The following is a 21,226-nucleotide window of genomic DNA, read 5'->3' on the forward strand; positions in this document are numbered from 1 at the left end:
TAACACAGTGTAATTTGAGCATCACTGTGTTATCATTACAAATATCAGCACAGAGACAGCATTCTGTAGACTGTGTGCCATGATTGCAAATCTTCCAGACAGCAATGAGCAGTGTGTTACCCTGACCAATGTATTTTAAATAATGCATATAAAGCCACAAAAGTACTCAGAGTTCCTGTCCCTGTTAAGATAGCTTTGCTTTTCTCTGGTCTGTCCCAAAAATATAACCTACTCCCCACTCCCTCCCCGTCCCCCCCAAAAAAAAACCCCCAAACTACCAACTCCCCTTCCACCTCAAAATGTATCAAGAATTCTTATGTGTTACAGGGGAAAAGACAAACACTGGTCTGGTGGATTTTTTTAACTCTTGTTGTATTACAAAATTATCCTGTTTACACAGTATCTTAAATGCTCTTTGTGCCTAAGGATATTAGTAGCAGAGAAATGGTGAACACCAACACTGTTCTGGAGCTTATTATGAAATACCTAAGAAGTAATTCTGCAGAAGTCTCTTTCCAGTGGACATAATTTTGAGAATTGCTGCTGTTGCATCCAACTGAGATGGATGAAGACGCATAAACACATCAGCATGTTAGCCAATTTTTTTGCTTAAAAAATAAGTGATGGTCTAGGAACACAGTGAACTGGTACATATCTACATGTGTGTGCACCATAGCAGACTTTTCAATCACAACAGAGGTTGGGGATACAGATTTTTAAAATTTTAATTACTTTATTTATCGTCAGTGATCAGTGAGTAGAGTGTGCTAGTTCCAATACAGAAAGGGTAAAAATTAGATACAATGTTTGACTCCAGTGTCCACCTTGAACAGGTTAAGTCTGCAAGAAAAAGGTCTGTAGCTGATCCAGACCACTTATGATGCTTTCCTAGGGGGGAAATGTCTGGAACTCAGAAATAATTCATGTAAGGCAGACCTCTTAACATCATATCTAATTTTTGAAACTACCAGTTCTCCTTCTCATTTCTTGTCCCCTTACTTTAAATGAAACAGTGTTTCTGGGTTATCCTAAACATCAATCTGTGCTCATCCTTTCAACTCGATTTCATAGTCATATCCAACCTTTCAAAATTAGTCACCATTTCCTGTAAGTGACTTTAGATCTTATCTGGAGAAATCAATAAAAGCAACCTGGACAACTGGGAGGCTTGGGTATGAGCTACTGAGCAGGAATGTGCTGACTTGGTGGGTACTCCCATCTCTGATCATGGTGACTTACAGAGTTTGTGGCTTCTGTGTCACAGCAGCAAAGAAAGTAGCATGTAAGGCAATTTATCTTCCTCTGTACCTCTGTGTGTGCATATATAGGAGTTTCAGAAGGCCAAGCAGAAGAGATACTCATGCTCAAGAAAAGCTGTAGAGGGGCAAACTCAATGGTCTCTTCAAGAAAGAGGAACAAGTAAGCTAGTGGATTAGACAAGTGGCTAAGACACAACAAGAGAAAATGATGTGAAATTAAAAGGATACTTTCTTGATATTCTCCCATTCTGCACCTTGCACAAATATATAAAGGGAAAATCAACAGGTCTCCTACCATCTGTTTGCGTACACTGATGCCTCATTCAGCAGATATGCTACATAGTAACCTTACTAGACATAAAATTCCAATTTTCTTCATAAGGCAACAATGTGGAATTTGTTACAAGAAAATTATAGTTTATTTAATTTCTGAAATCTCCTGTGAAACAAGTAGTTCTCAAATCATGAGGAAAATATTGGATCACCACCTAATTTTAGAAATATGGCACTTTTATTTGCTTTTACACACTATTATTTCATTCTCTTTTTTTTTTTTTAATCATTAGAATTAGATTGATAAGCATAATACAACCCAATGTGAGTCAGAAAACTGTGATATTGCTGACATTGTCTCAAGGCAATATGCTAACAAAAGTCTATCTTGCCAGCATGTGCCCCTAGCCAGGGGCACAGTGGCAAGGGATGTCAGAAGGCGCCCAGCATAAACCCTTTGATTCACACAATGATTCCTTTCCCAGGCACAATAATTTATGGCTAAGCTACAGCATGCTTTTAAAAAGATATCTCACCTCTGATTTGAAACATACATGTGACTGAGATTATACTGCCTCCCTGAGACTAGTGCAATGATTTTATTTACCAAGGCTTTCTGAATTATATCTTAATTAATGCAGCTGAATCTCGCTGATGCCAATTTCCAGTCATTGATTGGTTATATCTTTACTTCCAGTGGTAGATATTATTACAGCATAGATATTTTAGGGGCAATAATTTGTTACAGACTGCCTTTTTTTTTTTTTACTGCCTTGACAAGGAACTGCTGTTGTGAAGTGTGCCCAGACAAGGCTGGTTTTGGAGCAGGCAGTCCCCTAAGCTCTAGTTGCAGATATTACTATGCATTTTCATCTCTAGGAGCAGGCTTGACTGAGGCCTCAGCATGTCTGAGCTCAGCTCTGTTCTATGCTAGTGAAAGCCTTATGGTGATGAATATTCATGTACCTGTTCTTTGCTTACAAAGTTGTTAATGGAGAATTGGGGCAGGGTCTAACACAGTGCTGTCCCTATGCTGTGACCAAGAAACTGTGCTCGTGGTGGAAGACATGAGGACATCCCAATTTCCCTCATTGCTGCGCTATGCCTGCCACCAGCAGCTCTCAAGCATTATGAAGCAACAAAACTTAGAGATCTTCATAGGTGAAAATGTAGCAGTGAGGTGATGCACTGTCCCTTCTTAATCCCTGAACTATTGCTTTGGCATGGGCTTTGGGATGGCTGTCTTGCAATACAAAGCAGAATAAGACCAACAGCAACCAATCTGGATTTGCTGGCCGGAGTCACAACTTCAACCTGAGAGGTTCCCCAGATGTCTCAGTTCAGACTGGTTATAGCAACCATCAGACAGACAGTGATTTCTCCAAACATGTCTTGTTCAAGGCAATATGGCCCCTATAGCATTTACTTATATCATGGAGCTGCATCTCATTTGATTGCTATAAAGTGCTTTAAGGACCACAGAGTGAAAAGTCCTACAGAAGTGTACATATATTTGGAGTCTTACTGCTGTTGTTGCTATGTGATTATATTATTTTCTCAGGGGTTTTAAGGATGGCTGAAAACACAACAGTTTGCATTAATTATACTTATTCTCTTTTCCCCGTCTATGTGATAAAATTTGCAAATGTTTTCCTGATCATTTGGCCTCCTTTTCTATTTAGCTTGCCTTTGAACACCTCTTTCTAATTTTCTGTGAGAACACCTTTGTGGTACTGGCTTTTTTCCATATGGAGTGTTACATATGATGTTGGTATGGAAAGTATTATAAGGCAAACAGCAGATTTAAGCTGAAAAAGATACTTTAGAGATTAATGAACAGGCTTTGAGTCTCTCCTTTTACAGGATACTGGTTGAGTCTTACTGAAATCAAAGCAATCTGTTTGCCTTCCTGTGAGAATATAGCTTAGTAGCCTCTTATAAAACTATTTAGTAAACTAAAAGTTGGACAACTTTATATTAAAAAAACACTGAAATTATTATCTTTGTTGAGTTTCTTACTGAGACACAAAGAAACAGGACTGCTGACTCCAAGCACTGCATGAATCTTACTCCCAAATATAATGGCAACGATTTAAAATGCATGAACTTTAATTTTAAAAAGTTAATAAAGTAGTGCTAGAATCCTTTCATATGTCTTTTGAATTCACAGGATTAGGGAAGAGAATTTTTTTTCTAATCTTCTAAAAATAAGGAGAAAAGAATATTGGTTTTGCTCTCTGGAACATCATGAAAATGTCATCATTATGTTGAAAAAATTTGTTTTGTTTTGTTTTTTTTTGCCAATACAAGATTACCCAAAACTATTGAAAAGATAAAAAATAGAAATGTTTAAACTTTGAATTAGTTAATGGCTGAGAAGTTCAATACATTATTTCCAAAGTTAGTATGTTAGGAGTTAGGCTTTTGCCTACTTCAGGAAGATGTTTGCTCCAAGCACAAGAGCCTCTACTCAAGAGCGAGTCCTTAATTTTAATCAGGTATTTAAGTCTAATTGAAGTCAAGGAGTCTGTTACATATGCGTGTAGGTAACCATATGCTGATGTGCTTTTTCAAATGGGGAGGAATTTAATCATGGGCTTACATGGTAATTGCATGGGGTTTTATTCCCAATTTGGTCTGGGTAGGCAGAAAGTAGCGTAAAAGGGATCAAGAAACTTTAAAGCTTGTTAATTTAGTGCTCAGTGTAGAGGAGAAAAAGAGCCTTTTATTCCCCTGAAATTTCTGACCTTCTTTGTTATTTTTCTTCTCCCTGTTACTCTTTGCTCACCAACCACAGCTCTCGTTTGCTATGGACAATTCCCAAAGGGAACATTCCTAGCTGGAGTAAGTTACCTAGCTCTTTTCCTTAATTTACAGTGAGTACAGCACCACTTGCAGAATCCATAGCAGACCCTTTGGCTGTAAGCCAGTGTTAATAGCATGTTTTCCAATAATCTAATCTCTTCAGTCACAGAGCAGAAATCAGAAAGTTAAAAGAACTGGCTTCTCAACTTGTCTCAGTCTGCCTTTGAAATCTGTGCATGGAAATGTTGTGTGAATAACTACAATAAATTGTTACCACACTTGCACCCATGACTCAATAGTTGTGCCCATAACAATCTGAGGTATATGAGAAAACCCTCTATAAAGCAAGGTTTAATGTGGTGCCAGGAACAGACTCTCTCATGTAGGTTTGCGTGTGCAAAGAAGCCAGAAATGTCAGCCAAAGCTGAGGACATATTGTAAATATCCATGAATCAAACACCTCACAATCCTAAGAGATAGGTATCATTTCTCTTTTGCAGATGAAAAAATTGAGGCTTAAGGATGACAGAGCCAAAATTTCGAAGCTTGGCTCTAGAAGTGAAGTAACAATTCTTTGATTGGACTCCTGACTAAATAGCTTAATTTTCAGACCTCTGACCACCTGCATCTTCTGTAGCCATTCTGAAAATGAGGATATATACATAGGAATGAAGCAGGAGATTAGTTGTCTCTCTGGAGGCCCCAGATTTGAAAATGTAGATTCTAGTATTTTACAATGCTAGAAAGGGACCTTAACCACGCAACTTATCACCCCTCAAATCCAAGAACCCCTAACTTTCTTCAAAGGCACATAACTCAGCGGTATTTTTAGGGAAAGACAACTAGATGCTGAAAGTCAAACTATATCTTTTACCTTTTTCCACATGGTTTCTTTTTCCCGTGTGATGAACTGTGTATATTTTTGTTTTGGACGTGTGGAACTGACCACCACAATGATTTTCCTTATTTCTAACACTCTGGTGGTCTACAGATTACAACTGGGTCCATCATTCTACCCCAGGAGTGGATCCCTTCATGTATGACTTTGACTGCTGTCACTGGGAGCATATGCTTGTTGGGTACTTGGGATAGCATTTTGCTACCTCTGTGAGACAAATGGCTTGACTTGCTTTGTGCAAATCCAGACAGAGGATGTTTTCATTTTAGGGCACTGTTCAGTCTTTATTTCACTTATTCCATTTTGGCATCTGTTTGTGACATTTTTTAACACAATTTTTCTGCAACAGCCCAACATTTTGAGTGGTGTTCTTGTGGTCATCTCACATCCGAGCCCTGTCTCATGGCAGCCCTACATGGTGGCAAGTCACTAGCCACCAGCTGAGCTACTAAATATTCATCATATTGGATGCTTTAAAAATAACTGCTGTGATTTCAAGTTTTTCTAATATCTAGGGGATGTTGAGTTTTCACTGAAGCCAAAGTAGTTGTTATAACTTATATTAGGCAGTTCTATTTGCAATAATGGGTTATATCATTCTGCATCAACTTAACCTCATTAAGTTACAGCGTGGCATAAGAGAACCAAACAGTCCTCTCTTCCTCATTACTGGACTTATTAGAAAAATGTTCTTCAACAGACCATGTTGCAAAGTGCAAAGGATACTTTGCGAGCTGGCTAAGGCATCCAACACCTGAAAAAGCAGCTCTCTTAAGCCATGAAATACTAAATGGATCATTTTCTTGTGTGAGGACTTGCTTAGGAAGATGTGCCTTACAAATGTGTACTTGAACGTGCAAAGAAAGGTTTAACAAGCACCCTCAGGATGCTGCTCTGATCCAGCCTAAATGATGTGATTCCTACCATTATTACCAGTGAAATACTTCCACAAAAGTGTATTTTTACAACCACTTCCTCAATTGTGCATAAAAAGTGTCAGATGTCACTTGCAATGTACATCAATGATATTAAATAATGTATTAGACAAATAAAAAAATCATCCTTAAAATTTAGAGTTCATGGTTTGCCCATTAATCTTTCCAAATGTGAAGGGTTTTTTTCTGTTTAGTCTAGAGACAAATTTTAAAGACAAATTAGACTTTTTCTCATGTATTTTTGCTATTGTACAGAAACATTAAAATGGCTTCAAAACCATTGACTTTGCAGCTCTTACTGTAAAATGTTTAATAAGACTCATAACACTAACCCAAAGTTTCCTAGATATTTAATTCTTGATTTTTTGTATCATTTGGCTATGAGGTTTTGTTTTTCTTTACCTAATATTGTCAATAGGTGGCCTCAGTTTATTTTTTTTACTGTAGAATTTCTTTTTGCTTTTAAATTGAAATATAATATCTTATTGCTATATTAAATGAAAGCCACTCGGACAATTATTAATGAAATAAAATTCCATTAGAATATGACACTCTTCAAAAATAGAAATATTTTGTCAAATATTTTGACAAAGTTTGATGTGTCAGTGTTATACTGTTAATTAGATTTGGGATAACATACTATTACAGATGTTACCTCAATTAAAAAAATTAAAAAAACAAAACAAAACCGAAAAGTAAACAGAAGCTTTAATTAATTTTAATTCATTTTCTCTTCCAATCAACTGACGTGATTGGTGTGCAAATCCTCAGGGAAGTGGTGGTGTACCACCACAAAGAAATTGAACTGTTGTTCTGCTTTAGCACAAAATGGCTGGTAGCCTTGATTTCGTCACCAGCACCCCAATAATTCAGCTCAAGTACTTTGTAGCACAGCTGTAGCTCAACAGTAAACTGCCTGCTGTGTGTCACTGCAGTGATGTCAGATGCATTACGGTTTTGGGGAAGTGAATGATGCTCGATGTGAGCGCTAAATTTCTTTCATGTGGGTCAGTGTGTGCGGCAGTGAAGCCGGTTGGGAGGGAAAGGCTCAGACTTCAAAGGGAGGGCAGCATGCAGAAGGGGTGATAAAGCAAGCCCTAACTACGTGCCATTCATAGTTACTTCACCAGAAAATCCAGGCACACAGAGCTGTTGAACTGAGTCAGTTTTTCAGGAGTCGGATGCCTACTTAAATCTCACCCATCCTATTACTTAATCCCAATCTAAACAGGCCATCCAATCACACTAAAAATCAGTTAACTATGCTCCAAACCATGGTCTATGCTAATGTTGATTATCAAATTATCCTCACCACATTTTCTTCAGAGGAGTTTTACCACTGATTTTAGGGGCCCAGGACTTTTGTCAGTGAGTCCAAGCTGACTGGTGATGATGACGACTCTTGTCTGTTTTCCACCAGAGTTGAATTTAATTTCACATCATACTGCTCATGTTTTGCAGTCAGAAACTTTTGCTTTCTTTCTCTTTTAGACTAGCATGAGTCCCAGTGACATGAGGGAAAAGTGAAAACTGTTGGGTCATCATTTGCTGAGTGTTGCTACATAACACTGCATCAGAGAAGCAGTTGGTAGACAGTATTTTAATAATTATTTTCAACTTGTAATTTTTGACAGTATTTTGTGTCACTGGCAGATGGATGGTCCAGTCAACCTGGAGAAGTTGGCTTTTTCCTGCATGAAAATGTAAGACCAGTGTTTTTCCTTATTATGAATCATAGAACACAATTTTTAGAGATTTTCCAGCACTGTAATACTCTTTTATACCTATACTATGACTTGAAGACTTGATGCAAGTCTTGAATTTAAAGAGACATGTTCCATTTCAATGTTTGCAGGCGTCAGTCCAGAACAATTCTGCTGCAAGCAACATACTTGGGGCTTCCAGTTAGCTTTAGTATGGCATAAATTTAATTGTTACACAGAAAGGAATCATTTCATTCAGTACAAACTTTTGATCAGTTCTACGTAGGAAAATACATTAAATTGAGAGGATATTAAGTAATTGAGCAAAGGCACATCTGAGCACCGCCAAGGCAGTGGGCTGGCTTGCTGTCTGGCTTATTAATTTTTTAATGCTGTAAACATGGTAGTAGAAAATCATAGTTTCAACATGGGATTACAGGCTTTTGCTGTCTAAACCCTTCTCCCTAGTCCCTGACATGGAAAGTAAAATCTGTTACATCCTGCTGTTCTTTCTGTGGTTTCTGAAACAAAACTTTGAGCGAAAAACTCTGGTCTCAAAAGACCCTGTGGGAAATGAAAAACTTGCAAATGCTACTGTAGTTGTGTAATGTTGACAGTATGAGCTGAGTGATCCTTATACAGATTGGAAATACACGATCATCTGTGTACTATGCAACAATAAAAGTCTCCAGTATATTAGGAGAACAAAACAGGAGAAGCAAATGGGGTGTGGAGGGTACAGGCTCTGCTGCCACCAGGATAGCCTAAACATCCATGACCTTTGTCAGAAATGCAGAAATGGGAGACGGAAAGTTACCATCAAGCAGAAAGACCACAGATTTCAAAGAATGAGCCTCTACACTATACATTTTTGCTTCTTTACTCAGTAAAAGTATGCATCTCTTGTAAGGAAGAGATTGGAGGGTTGAGGGAGTCACAGTGATGTTGACAGCTTTGTTTTTAGAGTTCTGTGTCCAGAGCAGTATAAAATCAGCCAGGGATCTTCATGACAGCAACTTACAGGACTAAAATATTAAAATACTGTCTATATGGGCATCAAATATAATCTCTTTCCAAAAGTCACATCTCTTTTTTTATCTGAGCACAGATGCTTTATTTCCAAGTAGCTGAATCTGACAACTGTCATAACACAGCTGGTTATAGAATTATTAGGTTACTACAATTACTAGGTTACTACAATTAGGTTACGGCTTTTAATAGATCAATTACTTGCCCTTTTAAAACAGCTTTTTTATCTAAACAATTATGTAATTGATTTTACATTTTAGAAAAAAATCATAATGTATGGTCTTGAAGGTTGGGTATTTGGAAACAACTACAGCTGACTCTAAAGGTAATATCTGTATTTGCTTATAGGATTTAGAACTTGATGTGAGAAGGTATTGCATGACTTGGTCCTACCTTCACCATTACTACCAGGGTGTTTAAGGCAATTTTCTCAGGGATCCTCTTTGGTTCCTATACTGGTTAAACTTCCTGGATCCTTGAATGTTGGTGGTGCTCCATAGTATGTACAAAAAAAGAGTCAATTTCCCTTCTCTCTCCATGAAAAGAATTTTTCAGTTTATTTGCAAAACTCTCTGGAATGACAAGGAGCCATCTGTGGTTGTTGTGGCTGATTTCTGTTGTGCTGAAGATGCTAGGAGACTGCATAAAACTCTGCACCCCTGGTGAGATTTTTCAGCCTGTTGATGCTCCTTCTAACCAAATTCAGGGGAAATGTGTTCTGGCTGCCAGTATACTTAATTTTCAGGATCACTCTGCCAGACATGTGTTTAATAAGGATGAGGCAATCCCCAGTGAGGTCTTGGCCATTTGGGCCAAGGGCCTCCTTGCTCATAGACACCACTACAAAACAGTTACACATACTCCCTGAGACTGTGGAACAGTCCCATACTCATGTTTCTGTTGCTTTTTAGAAAGCATTTGACATTTGGTGAATAAAATAGTTTTGTTTCTTTTCCCTCAGATGTGAAGTGCCTCTTGAAGAGAAAAATATTGTCAAGCCAGGCAGATGTTTGTGGAATTTTTTTTTGTTTTGTATAGGATCTTTTTCCTTCAAAACATAGAAAGACACTTGGGAATCTTCTTTGATACGTATTTTGCATCACAAGGCAGCAATACTCTGAAGTAAAATAGAAGTCAGACAAATCTCTGGAGGAGTTACCACCCTCTCAGAAAGAAGTCCTAAAATATTTGTGAAGGTCAAATCACAAAGAGAAGCAGAAGACATTAAGCCTTTAACAGCTGACTTTTAGACTGATTTTTCCTCTTTGCCTCTTTTGCGGGTGTCTCAGATTCCAGTAGATCCAGAGGAGGCTGAACAGAGTCCACATTCCTCAGCTATCACCACTGATTCAGTTGCATCCCAGAAAACTTATTACCAATCCAACATAGTAATTGCCATGTACAGGTTTATCTTCCCCAGCGGCTCCCCCATCACAACACATCCAGGCCTTTGCCTCCCTGTGGGTGATTTAAGGCCAAGTGATCAAGCAGAGCTTAGCCTGCAAGACTGAACTCAGGTTTCACCTTGGGCCAGGCTGGCAATCCATTTAGCACTGATAATACATATTTATCGACCCATGCATACTGGCTCTGCCAGGGCTGTCCTACTACTCCTGGGCTTCGTCCTTGCTTCCACTGCCTGTTGCCCACACGACAGTTCAGCCTTCCTGCCCCACCATTGTGCGTCCCACCTCTAACACATTCCCACACAAAGAAGCACTGTCCAAGAAAGAGTCTGAGGAAACATGCTGTGGTTTGCAAACTGAATTCCTTAATGACTTTCTCATTAGAAAAGCTGACTGCCAAATGCTGTTTGTGCTTGCCTAAAGGACGGTCTGCATGATTGAGAGTAGCTCTGCTTTACATGAAGTATTGTTTTCAGGCCACCACCACAGGCAGCTGCTTCTCACTAGGCAAGGGAAAGAGAAAGGAACGTGAGTGAGCACACAGAGCAATCAAATGACACGGGAACCCATGAGATTTCCCATCCCAAATCCCCACCACCACAAGGGCTAATGTCCGTGCGGGTGCTGCGTGGTGGTAAAAGCTGAGGTGGGGTCTGGCTCTCCCGGCAAGGGGCAGCCCAGCTGGGAAGGCCGAATTCCAGAGTAGCTCTGCTGTGAAAATATTTCCTGTGAGAATGCGCAAGCCTGAGAAACCAGAAGCAGCAGTGGGGATGGAGTTTTTTTGCCTAGCACATCCATTTCAAGAGTAAACCTCTAAATGGATATCTTGTTGTTGGAGAGCGGTGATGAGACAGTGCACCTCAGCTGTGGCAAATGGGCAAAGAATATTCTTCTACCCTGTGCTTTCCCCCAGCTGTCAGAATGTATGCCCAGCTGGATTTCTCCTGCATTTTCTTATTTCCATGTTTTTCTGATCCCATAAATTTTAACCTATACATGAAATAAAACCGGTTGAAAAATGTTATTGCAAAGGTTTAGAATTTATTTGCTGCACACAGTAAAAATCTAGCTTCTTGTCCACAAAAGTTCAGATTCAAACTCAGCTCCTTATCCTTAACTTTCTATTTTTAACAGAGACCACGACTCATTGTTTCCAGAGTAGGGATTTGGAAAATATTCTGAGATTTCATTTGCTAATATCTGGACAAACCGCTTGCATAAAAAGAGGCCTTTGGGAAAAAAGGGGCTTAAAGACAGACAGAAGAAGGGAATAGCTGAGCATTCATTTAGGGTCTTCTCAAATCTCCAGTATTTAAGTTTTACAAAAAAAAAAAAGAAGGGATAGATTTTGGACCTGTAGCCAGTCATGAGTCTGCAAATGAGTAGTCTGTACCGCTTCTGGCTGATCTTTGTGTAAGTGCTGACAAAGAACTTGTCTGTAGGTCTCTGTGCTCCCACCATTTGCTTTGCCCACTCCTGTGCTGCATTTTCCATCCCTCAGAGTCTATGATTTCACTGTGCCCAGAAAGTGTTTGGATACAAGAGGGTGGAGCACTCACTGGTTAGTAGGGTCGTGCATAGGATATTTCATCCTCATTGAGTCAGTTCTGAACACTGTCGAGAATTTTTTATATTTCTTTTTTTTTTTTTTTTTTTTTTTTGTCTTTGCAAGGGAGCAGGCTGCACCAAAGACCAAATGTATTTAGCAAGAACATTTCTTGGACATATTTGCAAAGCTGCAGTCCATACGTCCTGGTTCTGCAGACAGTGTCTAGCCCACAAGGCCACAGTGCCCAACCCTCTGCCAAGGCACCAAATCTCTCTTCATCCCTCTTACCACATCTATAATTTGTGGCTAACAGGAGTGGTCTGTGCCCTCCTAATGCTTTATCACCTGCTTTTTCACTTCAAAGCATTTCTTAATGTGGATATACATTACTTACCCATTTCTAGTGTTGACCTAAGTATAGAAATTTGAAGCAATGCTTACACCTGGGGTACCGTGACTGGATTTCACCAGATAGGGTTTATGTTTCCATCTTCTTGTGGCACATTGCTTAAACTCTGAGCTCGGTGTCTGATATGAGGGAAAAAAAGAGGTAAAATTTCTGGCTGCTTCCTTGGGGTTATGACTGCAGTTGCTGAAGCACTTGAGATCTACAGGTACTAACAGTTTGCTGCAATGAGAGCAGAAGATTAAGGCTCAGTTCTGTACCCAGAAGGTTGAATGGACTCTGGAATCCCTTCAGTCCCACCCAGCCTTTGAAGCAGGGGAGGGATTGGCTCATACAATGCAAGGATATGGCAAGCATCTGGATTTGAACCAGTGAGGGAGGAGGCTAAGAGGTAACAAGAATGAGATCTTCAGCTGGAGCTTGGAGATACCTAATTTCAAACATGTTATCTCATTCTCTAGGCACAAATATTTTTGCTTCACAATTATTTTTTTTTCTCCCAGGTTCAATGACAAAGCCCAGTGCTTTCAAAGAATGCCAGTTTTTGGAGCATGTGGCTTGTCCCTCCCTGCTTTGATTCTTGCCTGGGCCAGAATAAGGGTCTACCCTTATTGCAAGACAAATGAGAAACTATTTTATTACACAAATACAAGGCACAAAGAAATGCTAGACACTGTCAGAGACAATCAAAGAAGTGCATCTCTTTAATAGTTTATAAGAGAAAAAACCCGTGTTTCATTTAAAATGTTAATTCTGACTTTTCAGTGATATTTGTCTTTAAGAATTTCCGAGAACTGGAGCTTATTTTGCTTCACATATTTAGTTATAACATGACATGAAATCGCTGGAGCTTGACTTGCATATTTTATCCTATTCCCTGCTCTATAACACTAGCAATAACATTCTCCATTTGGAACTACAGGCTTTCCTTTTTTGCTATTTGTTATTTGTATGAGATGTATCTGGAATGCATGAAAAGAGGCAGAAATTGTGAAAATGGTTGGGAGTACATTTTATTTTATACTGAGTACTTCTGTATTTAAAGGGGAGATGGAAATTGGCCATGTAATGGATCTTAGCTATAGAGAATTATCATATTTCAATAGTAAAGTATTGCCTGTCTCGGCTCACACACACATCTTGACCTCAGAGCAGTTGCACATAATGTTTTCTCTGTCAAGAGAATCTATTCATAATGATGTGTCACAGGTGCTCACACATAATATGTTTCCCGTCAAAAGTGAGCATCCATATTTTATATAGCAGCTTTGATGACAAATATTTTGTACTTCAGCTGCTTTTTCATCCAACTGTCAGACTTAATGAAGGAAAGTCACAGATAGTTTTTAAATAATGTCAGCTTCTTAGATCACATTACTGTGTCTGCCTTTTAGAGTCGTTTCATACAAGGGCCACAAGACAGGAGAGAGAAACAAGGACGTTTTCATTTACTTAACATTAAAAAGAAAAAAATTCCCAGGCTCTTAATTTCAAAATCAATAAGCTCTGTACCTTTGATATATTTTCAGGAAAAAAAAGTGTTATATTTATTAAGTACTCAGTATTTTGAGAGTCTAATGAAAGCAAGTATGATAACTGAATTGGGGTTGCAATTTCTCACTATGTTGAATGTCATTTATTCTCATAGTAGTGTCGTGTCCTCATTGTAAGCACACTTTCACCTAGGTTGTGGTACAAAATGAGTGCCTCAGTATGCACAGAAAATTGAGTTATTGAATTCTTGTTTGTGCACAGCAAGGCCAAAGTTTGTACGTCTCATGTATGTCCAGCCCTACTGAGAGAAATAACCCTCATTCCTCATTTTATTAATGAAAGAGGAAGAGTGAACTTGAATTTCCTTTGAGGCTCTTCAGATCACAGGACTTGTCACTGAAACCTCGGAGCACAGAGAAGTGCTTTCCCATTCATGGGACATGTCTTTTCTGCTGAGAGTGTAAGCGAGCAAAGTACAGAGGTGTTCCTGAGCTTCCCTGCCAGGCAATCCTCTCTGGAGCAGCAGGCAGTGGTGGCCCTCAACATGTACACCATGGACTCATATGGACTCCTGGTCTGCCTCCAAGGGCTCGGAAAGGAACTGAAAAAAAAGTTAATTGTGTGTGCAAGCTATTTAGCAGTGTCTGAAGATCAAAATAAAATCAAAATACTAAAATAGGCAGTCACACCAAGGTATATGCATATTTATAAAATTATCACTGGCCTGAGGAAAAGGCAGATCAGGAAGCCAATAATATTTAAAAATATAAGTTACAAATGTAAATGAGGACTATATTTCTTCTATACATGAAATATAACCAGATGTGTTAGGCTGAGAGATTAAAGTTCGCACTTAAAAAAATGACCATTTTTCCATGATAAACAAGGCCAAAAAAAAGATGAGACACAGGGTCTGGGGCTACTTGATGCTTAATTATTTTTTTTAGTCTCAATTTATTTAAGAAAGCAAGCAAGAAGGAATTAAAAGTAGGTAACAACTTCTAAAGTACAGTAGAATACAAAACTTTATTATCTGCCATAGACAAATAATACACTTCAGTGTGTATTCTGACACACAGTGTCAGTGTATCACACAGAAGATTAATGTCTGCTACTGAAAAGATAGTCTGCAACAGCATCCTTGTCCTTGCTATTCCCAAGCCCTTAAAGAAGTTAGGAGTGTAATAAATTTTACTTTCCTTGTCTGAAGAATTAGAACAATTCAATTGAAAGGCACATATAATCCTACCTATGCTATATGCTGAGACTAGAGCAGGGTAAATGCCACAGTTAAGTCTAAACATCAGGTTGTAATTGTTAGAGATTAAAAACATGCCAGAGAGAACATTCCAGTGAAAGAAGGAGGGTGAGAAGGATGGCTCTCCTGTGTCTTTTTTTTAAGGGAAAGTATCATCAGATCTTACAAGGGCATATTCCTGCACAGCAGAACTCAAATAAAATGGCATTTAATAAATGGTTGATCAACTAAGTTGATTTTTAATCATCTAATCATTTTAATCATTTAATCAACTAGGAAAAGCAAGTGAACATGAATTTATCTGCTGAGCAAAGTGCATACAAGGAAGAAAAGCCCCTGAAAACAGGGAAAAGAAAAATTAATGTTCTCTAGAATGCAATGTATTCCATGCAATCTATTTCAAAGATCATTTACTGTTGTCTATTTCTGCAAGATGTAAAGATGTTAGCTGAGCTTCTCATTTTTATGCAGATGAAATAATTTCTGAAATGACAAGCCAGGTCATAAGAGACACAAGAAAAAAATGAAGCAATCTTTAAGAGCTGTCAGAGAGATGGATGGTCCACCCTTCCAAGTTCAGAGGAACCATTATTTCATGGTCTTGTTTAATGTATTGTTCTCTCACGCCTTGTTTTGTTTTTTAATTATTTTCTTCTCAGTGCATCCTAATGTGAGCCAGGGTTGCCAAGGAGGGTGTGCTACATGCTCTGACTACAACGGATGCCTGTCATGTAAGCCCAGGCTCTTTTTTGTTCTGGAGAGGATTGGCATGAAACAGATTGGAGTATGTCTTTCCTCGTGTCCAAGTGGATACTATGGGACACGGTATCCCGACATTAATAAGTGTGCAAGTAAGTGCTGGGGAAAGGGGAAGCACATGGATTTGTTTGTTTTCTCTTGAATGCTGTGTCTCCTCACGAGTCAGTCAACAGAGAAGGCCGTGTCCAGTTCTTTTCTTTTTCTTGTTCAGTCCTTTGTGGTAGTGCAGTAAATATTAACAGAAGCAAGAAGTTAAAGACCAAAAAATGGCCTAAAGCTTGGGGATCCTGGCTCTGCATGAATGACCTGCCTAGACCCCAGGTGATGGCCTCCTTCTCCTCCTCATATCCCCATGTGAAGAGGAAGTGCCACTGGGCACCAGGTACTGGCCTCCAGAAGCAAGAGAATGCCAGCAGCTCTGAAGAGAGAGAGGGGACTGAGGAGTGCTTAATCTTGGTGGCTGGAGCTGTTTAACCCACTGCCCTTTCCCACCTGACTCCTGCAACAAGGAGAGAAGATGACAGGTGGCATTCTCTGGAAATGTGGTTTGCCTTGGTCTCTTTATGGCTTGTCTCATGCTCACTGCAGTCCTCTGAATGCCTGTAGAAGCTGGCCAGGCTTCAGCTGGCCACGTTTCAGCCTGATCTGGGGGAATTTACCCATTTGTGTTGTCTCTGGGCGGGGGATGGAGAAACCAACTCTATTCTTTACTGCTCAGGAAACATTTTGACCCCACTATAGATTTTTGAACCATAAATGAACTGGAAAAGATCGCAATGTCCTCCCCACTCCTCTGTTTGTTGTTGAATTCACTGTTTTTAATCCCACAGGTGATATAAAAACATAAGAGCAATGGCCAAGAAACTCTCCCAGTTTTTACCTGATAATAAAAGTTATTTAATGAATGGACCCCAGAGTAAAGTCTTACAGAGTAACTTGACACTGCAAAGTATTTGCTCGCTTTTTAGCAGTGTGTGGCCTTGCATATCAAACATGAGCTGTGTCATACGTAAGGTTTTATGCATTTCTCTTAAAAAATTCTGAGAACTGGGAAATATATCTGCAGTGCCAATTTGGGTATTTGTATATAGACAATACATTAAATACAACAGAACGTCTGATTGAACATCAGGGAACCATTTAAAGAAAAAGAAAGATATGTTGATCAAAACCACTCCTAAGCAGATTCTAAATTCTGGCATATTTTTTTCTCCTGGATGAATATTTTTTATCTCCTAAAGATAGGTGCTGTAGAGCCAATCCAGCACTTGTGTCCCACGGGGTTAATTAGTACCTATGTGGTGCCAGTGTACTGCAGAAGAAGCACAGTGTTATTCTCATGTGCTGTGCTCTGCCTGCCATTTGCATAGGTCTCTAGGAAAATTAGCAGTGTGAGGCTGTCCAGCATCAGGCCATCCTTTCTAAATTCTCACCCATGCCCAGGTCACTTGTGGCTGGTCTCACCCTGTGTACTGCCTAGGAAGAAGACCTAACATAATTTGCTTCCTTTGAGGATTGTCTGATATTGTTAGAATTGTGAGATTCTGGTATACGTGAGAGAGCCCATGGCAGTTCATGGCAAAGAGCAACAACGCTGTTGTTTACTGTTTGCATTTCAGAATGTAAAGCTGACTGTGATACCTGCTTCACCAGAAACTTCTGCACAAAATGTAAAAGTGGGTTTTACTTATACAGTGGAAAGTGCCTTGAAAAGTGCCCTGATGGGCTGGAAGCCAGCAACCACACAATGGAGTGCACCAGCATCGGTGAGTCTGGTCCTCATGTCTTGCCTCATTTTCTCAGAGGGGATGTGGGATCTAAGGAAGGCATGATCAGTTACAGCACCAGGGAAGTGCAACTTCAAATGAAAATGTTCTTCATAACAAGATGTATTCCCCAGCACAAAAAAACCCTAAAGGTATTTCCCAAGTCTGCCACTTCACAAGAGGCAGAAGCTTCTTTGTGTCCCACAAACACAGCCTTGGTATTAAGGCCAATTCTGGCAGAGGAAGGACAGCCTGTTTGGTCTGCCCTGAGGTAGCAAGACATACATCTCTTGCTTGGTTACAGTGTTATGCAGCACCACTAACATCAAAATTTCAAAATCCCTGAGTCAAATCCCACATGTAATTTAAAAAAGATTAAAATACTAATGGCTTTACTTTAGCTCCCTTGTACTACCTGAGCCTTCAAAGCATGCATGCAACATCATTTTGAAGCTTACCTTTTCAAAGCTCAAGGCTAGAAACTAATATATTAAGGGAACACGCTCCCAAAAAACCTCCAATCTCCAAAATGGTATATGTGCATAATCACCTGACTTCAGAAAATGAGGATTAAAGTAAAACACCAAATAGGGTGTCACTGACACTGAAGAAGTGAGACTGACATCATTGTGACTCACTGGCTGCGGAGAAAAGACCTGCTTTTGTATCTTCAGCCTCTGACTCAAAAGCTCCAATTATTCACACAAGGGCAATTTTGGAGGTCACCACACCTAACTGTCTGCTGCATCCCTCTGCCATGCCTCCAAATGAAAGAAGAACAGGTGATATATTTGCCTGTGAAGAGCTGCAGTTAGCATCCCCCACCACAGGCACACTGAAGCTGTGGCAGGGTTCAGCTTATTTTAGTACTTTGGCTGTGAATTGTGGTGGCTGAGGGCTGTAAGCTGCAGTGCGAGTGGTAACCTCTTCAGCCACCAGCAACCAGGGAGCACTTAGGCACAGTCTGGCTGTGATGGAAATCTTCCCCACAATACCATGCACATAGCTCTCTCTGGCATTGAGTGTTTTGGAGGGGAAGTAATGCAGGAATAAAAATAATGTGCAGTAGTTTGGCATTTTCATTCTCAAATAGGAAAGTGGTGATAGTGTAGTTCAGGTGGTAGTGTAGGCTTTTAGGATTTTATTTTCAAGAAAAGGCTTTTGTCTTTGAAAGAAATTCAAGGGATCATTTTTGTTTCTTGATGGCCCTTTCCAACTGCTTCAGACTCAGCTGCTGTAACAAGGAGTCAGTCTCAGATAGGAAAAGTCATTTAAAGCTATGGAGTAAAACCAGAACCTTTTTGTGCACATGAAGGCAAATTATTTTAACAGAAGAGCTCCAGTGTAACATGAAAAAAATGACCCACATGACAATGGCCCCACATGACACAGCCACCAGAGGAAGGCTCACAGATTGCCTGAAGTCTGCTATATTTCTAGGTTTCAGAAAATTCAGAAGTAAATTCTGGATCTAGAAAGTCTTGGCTTACTAATTCCTCCTTATAGAGGAATCTTTCCTTCCGCAGTGGTGACTTACAATCTTAACAAGCAGTTGGACTTAAAGCAAATATATATATTTACTATCTTTTTTCAAGAGAAAGATAGTGAGATGGCATAAGAGAAAGATAGCTATCAAAAGCACATTGTTAGCTTTCCAAGGTCACTCCCATTTTTTGTTTACACTCTTTGGACGAGTGTAAAATGACATACCTTCTGACTTCCAATCAGTACAAGATGTACAATCACATCACTCTGGTTTAGAAAGGGTTAACCTGCCCCATTCTGAAAAGCTTGAAACCTCACACTGACCTAAATTCTCCTCTACCTTGCCCGTTTCCAGCTTGTGTATGCTACAGATGATGACTCTTTAGATGGCTAAAGATGCTTGACTTCTAATGTATCATCTTTTGATATGAGTTGGTCCTTTATAACTATCAATTTCCAAATTTCCACCTTTGAGACAAGCTGCAGCAGCTTGACCCAATGACTTCACTCACCTTTCACACAGGCATGACCAAAGTTTATTCCACCAAAGCTAAAAGTATTCACACCTCCATCAAACCAAAGCAAAGTCAGAACAAACCCCAGTAACTGATTTCATTGAGAGCAGTTGTGCTGTTGCTGCCTTATTTCAGGAATGGAATTACAAAACAGCTAACAGTAGAAAACAGTGACTGACATAATTACTTGACATTGTTTTGTGTTGTGTATCCTTAACAGTCCAATTTCTGTCAATTCATTGCTGCAACTCACTACTGATTAATTCCATTAGTTTTGCCACCCTTTGGCTGATGCAGAATGAAAATAATGTACCATATGTATTCTGAATACAAAAATATATTGGTCAGGCTCAGTTTGTTCTATGTTTATTGCAGTGCACTGTGAAACTAGTGAGTGGAGTCCATGGAGCCCTTGCATGAAGAAAGGAAAAACTTGTGGTTTCAAAAGAGGAAATGAAGTAAGGGTCAGAGAGATCATACAGCATCCGTCAGCAAGGGGAAATCCTTGCCCAGCTACAACCGAGAGCAGAAAATGTATTGTACAAAGAAAGAGATGTCAGAAGGAAGGAAAAGGTACCAAGTTATCATCCTCATAATATGAGATTGATATTGTGTTTGTTTAATAATTCACACCTGAATTCTTAGGCCTCCATTTCAGACTTCACCAAAGCTGCCATTGATGTGGTATTTTTTGGTCTGGAAAGAATTGTGCCTTTGCCTGCAGTAAATAAAATCCTAACACTGCTAAAAAATGTGCTTTGTGTGATCTAGAGAGGACAGGGTGGGCAGGAAGGGAAGGCACTTTGTCTCCCAATTCTGTCTGCTGAGAGTTGTCAAGATGAAAAGTTGCATTGTAGTGCTCAGAACAAAAAGATCCATTATAAAATGTTGTGGTGGGTGCTGTCTGTTTGGTATCAGGCAGCCAAGTTTCATACTTCAACAGAGAGATTCTTCCAAACCAATTCCTATTCCATGCTTCTCTACAAGTAAGATTTTAACTCTTGTAAATGCAGAGCTGTGGTCTCTCACCCAGCCTGAACTCTTTCTACGAGCTCTGGCTGAACAACACAGCCTCATCCTGCTATCCGCATCTGGGTTGTCAAGTCCCAGCATGGGAGAAAGACCACAGAGTTGCATGGCAGACAAGAGAAACTCCACTTGGTTTCACCCAAGAAGAAAAACTTCCAGCAAAACTGACCCCCCAAGCAGAGCAGCTTATTGGACCTACTCCCCAGCATGGCAGTGAGGGAATGGCATCACACATGTTAAGACTGGAAGATGCTGAAGAAGTCTATGAAATAATAATTTACACAAATTCCACCCAGCAGATACTGTTGTTTGTTTATTCACCTCTTCTTGCAGAGGTGAAGTTACTTGATCTGTCCTCAGTGAAGTTACTTTGGTTGACACAGGAAGAACTATGGAATATTTCCTTTTCTCCATTCCTCCAATTTTCTCTGTCCCTCCCATTTCCTCATCTCATCTATTTCTCTCTCTCCTCCCACCCATTTGAGGGTGAGTGGAAGGGTGGAGTAGCTGCCCCTCCATGTGAACATCTGTGAGGCAGCAGTAGCTGCTGGTACCAAGTAATAGCCCCCTGTTCCACTGTTAAATGATGGCCAGGGTTGCTGCAGATGACTTATGGAAATGCTCAAGGGGCTTGGATCTTGTAACCCTTTTGATAGT

General features: G+C 39.7%; 1 protein-coding gene across 1 annotated transcript in view; it reads left to right on the forward strand.

Moving 5' to 3' along the window:
- The window catches only part of RSPO3 (R-spondin 3), a 60,634-nt gene that overhangs the window by 18,472 nt on the left and 20,936 nt on the right, over nt 1-21,226 (forward strand). The window contains 3 exon segments of the mRNA XM_058835283.1: nt 15,675-15,866; nt 17,394-17,540; nt 19,916-20,113. Of these exon segments, the coding sequence (XP_058691266.1) occupies nt 15,675-15,866; nt 17,394-17,540; nt 19,916-20,113 (537 nt within the window).

The sequence above is a fragment of the Poecile atricapillus genome, chromosome 3 (genome assembly GCF_030490865.1).
Source record: "Poecile atricapillus isolate bPoeAtr1 chromosome 3, bPoeAtr1.hap1, whole genome shotgun sequence".
In the NCBI taxonomy this organism is placed as follows: domain Eukaryota; kingdom Metazoa; phylum Chordata; class Aves; order Passeriformes; family Paridae; genus Poecile; species Poecile atricapillus.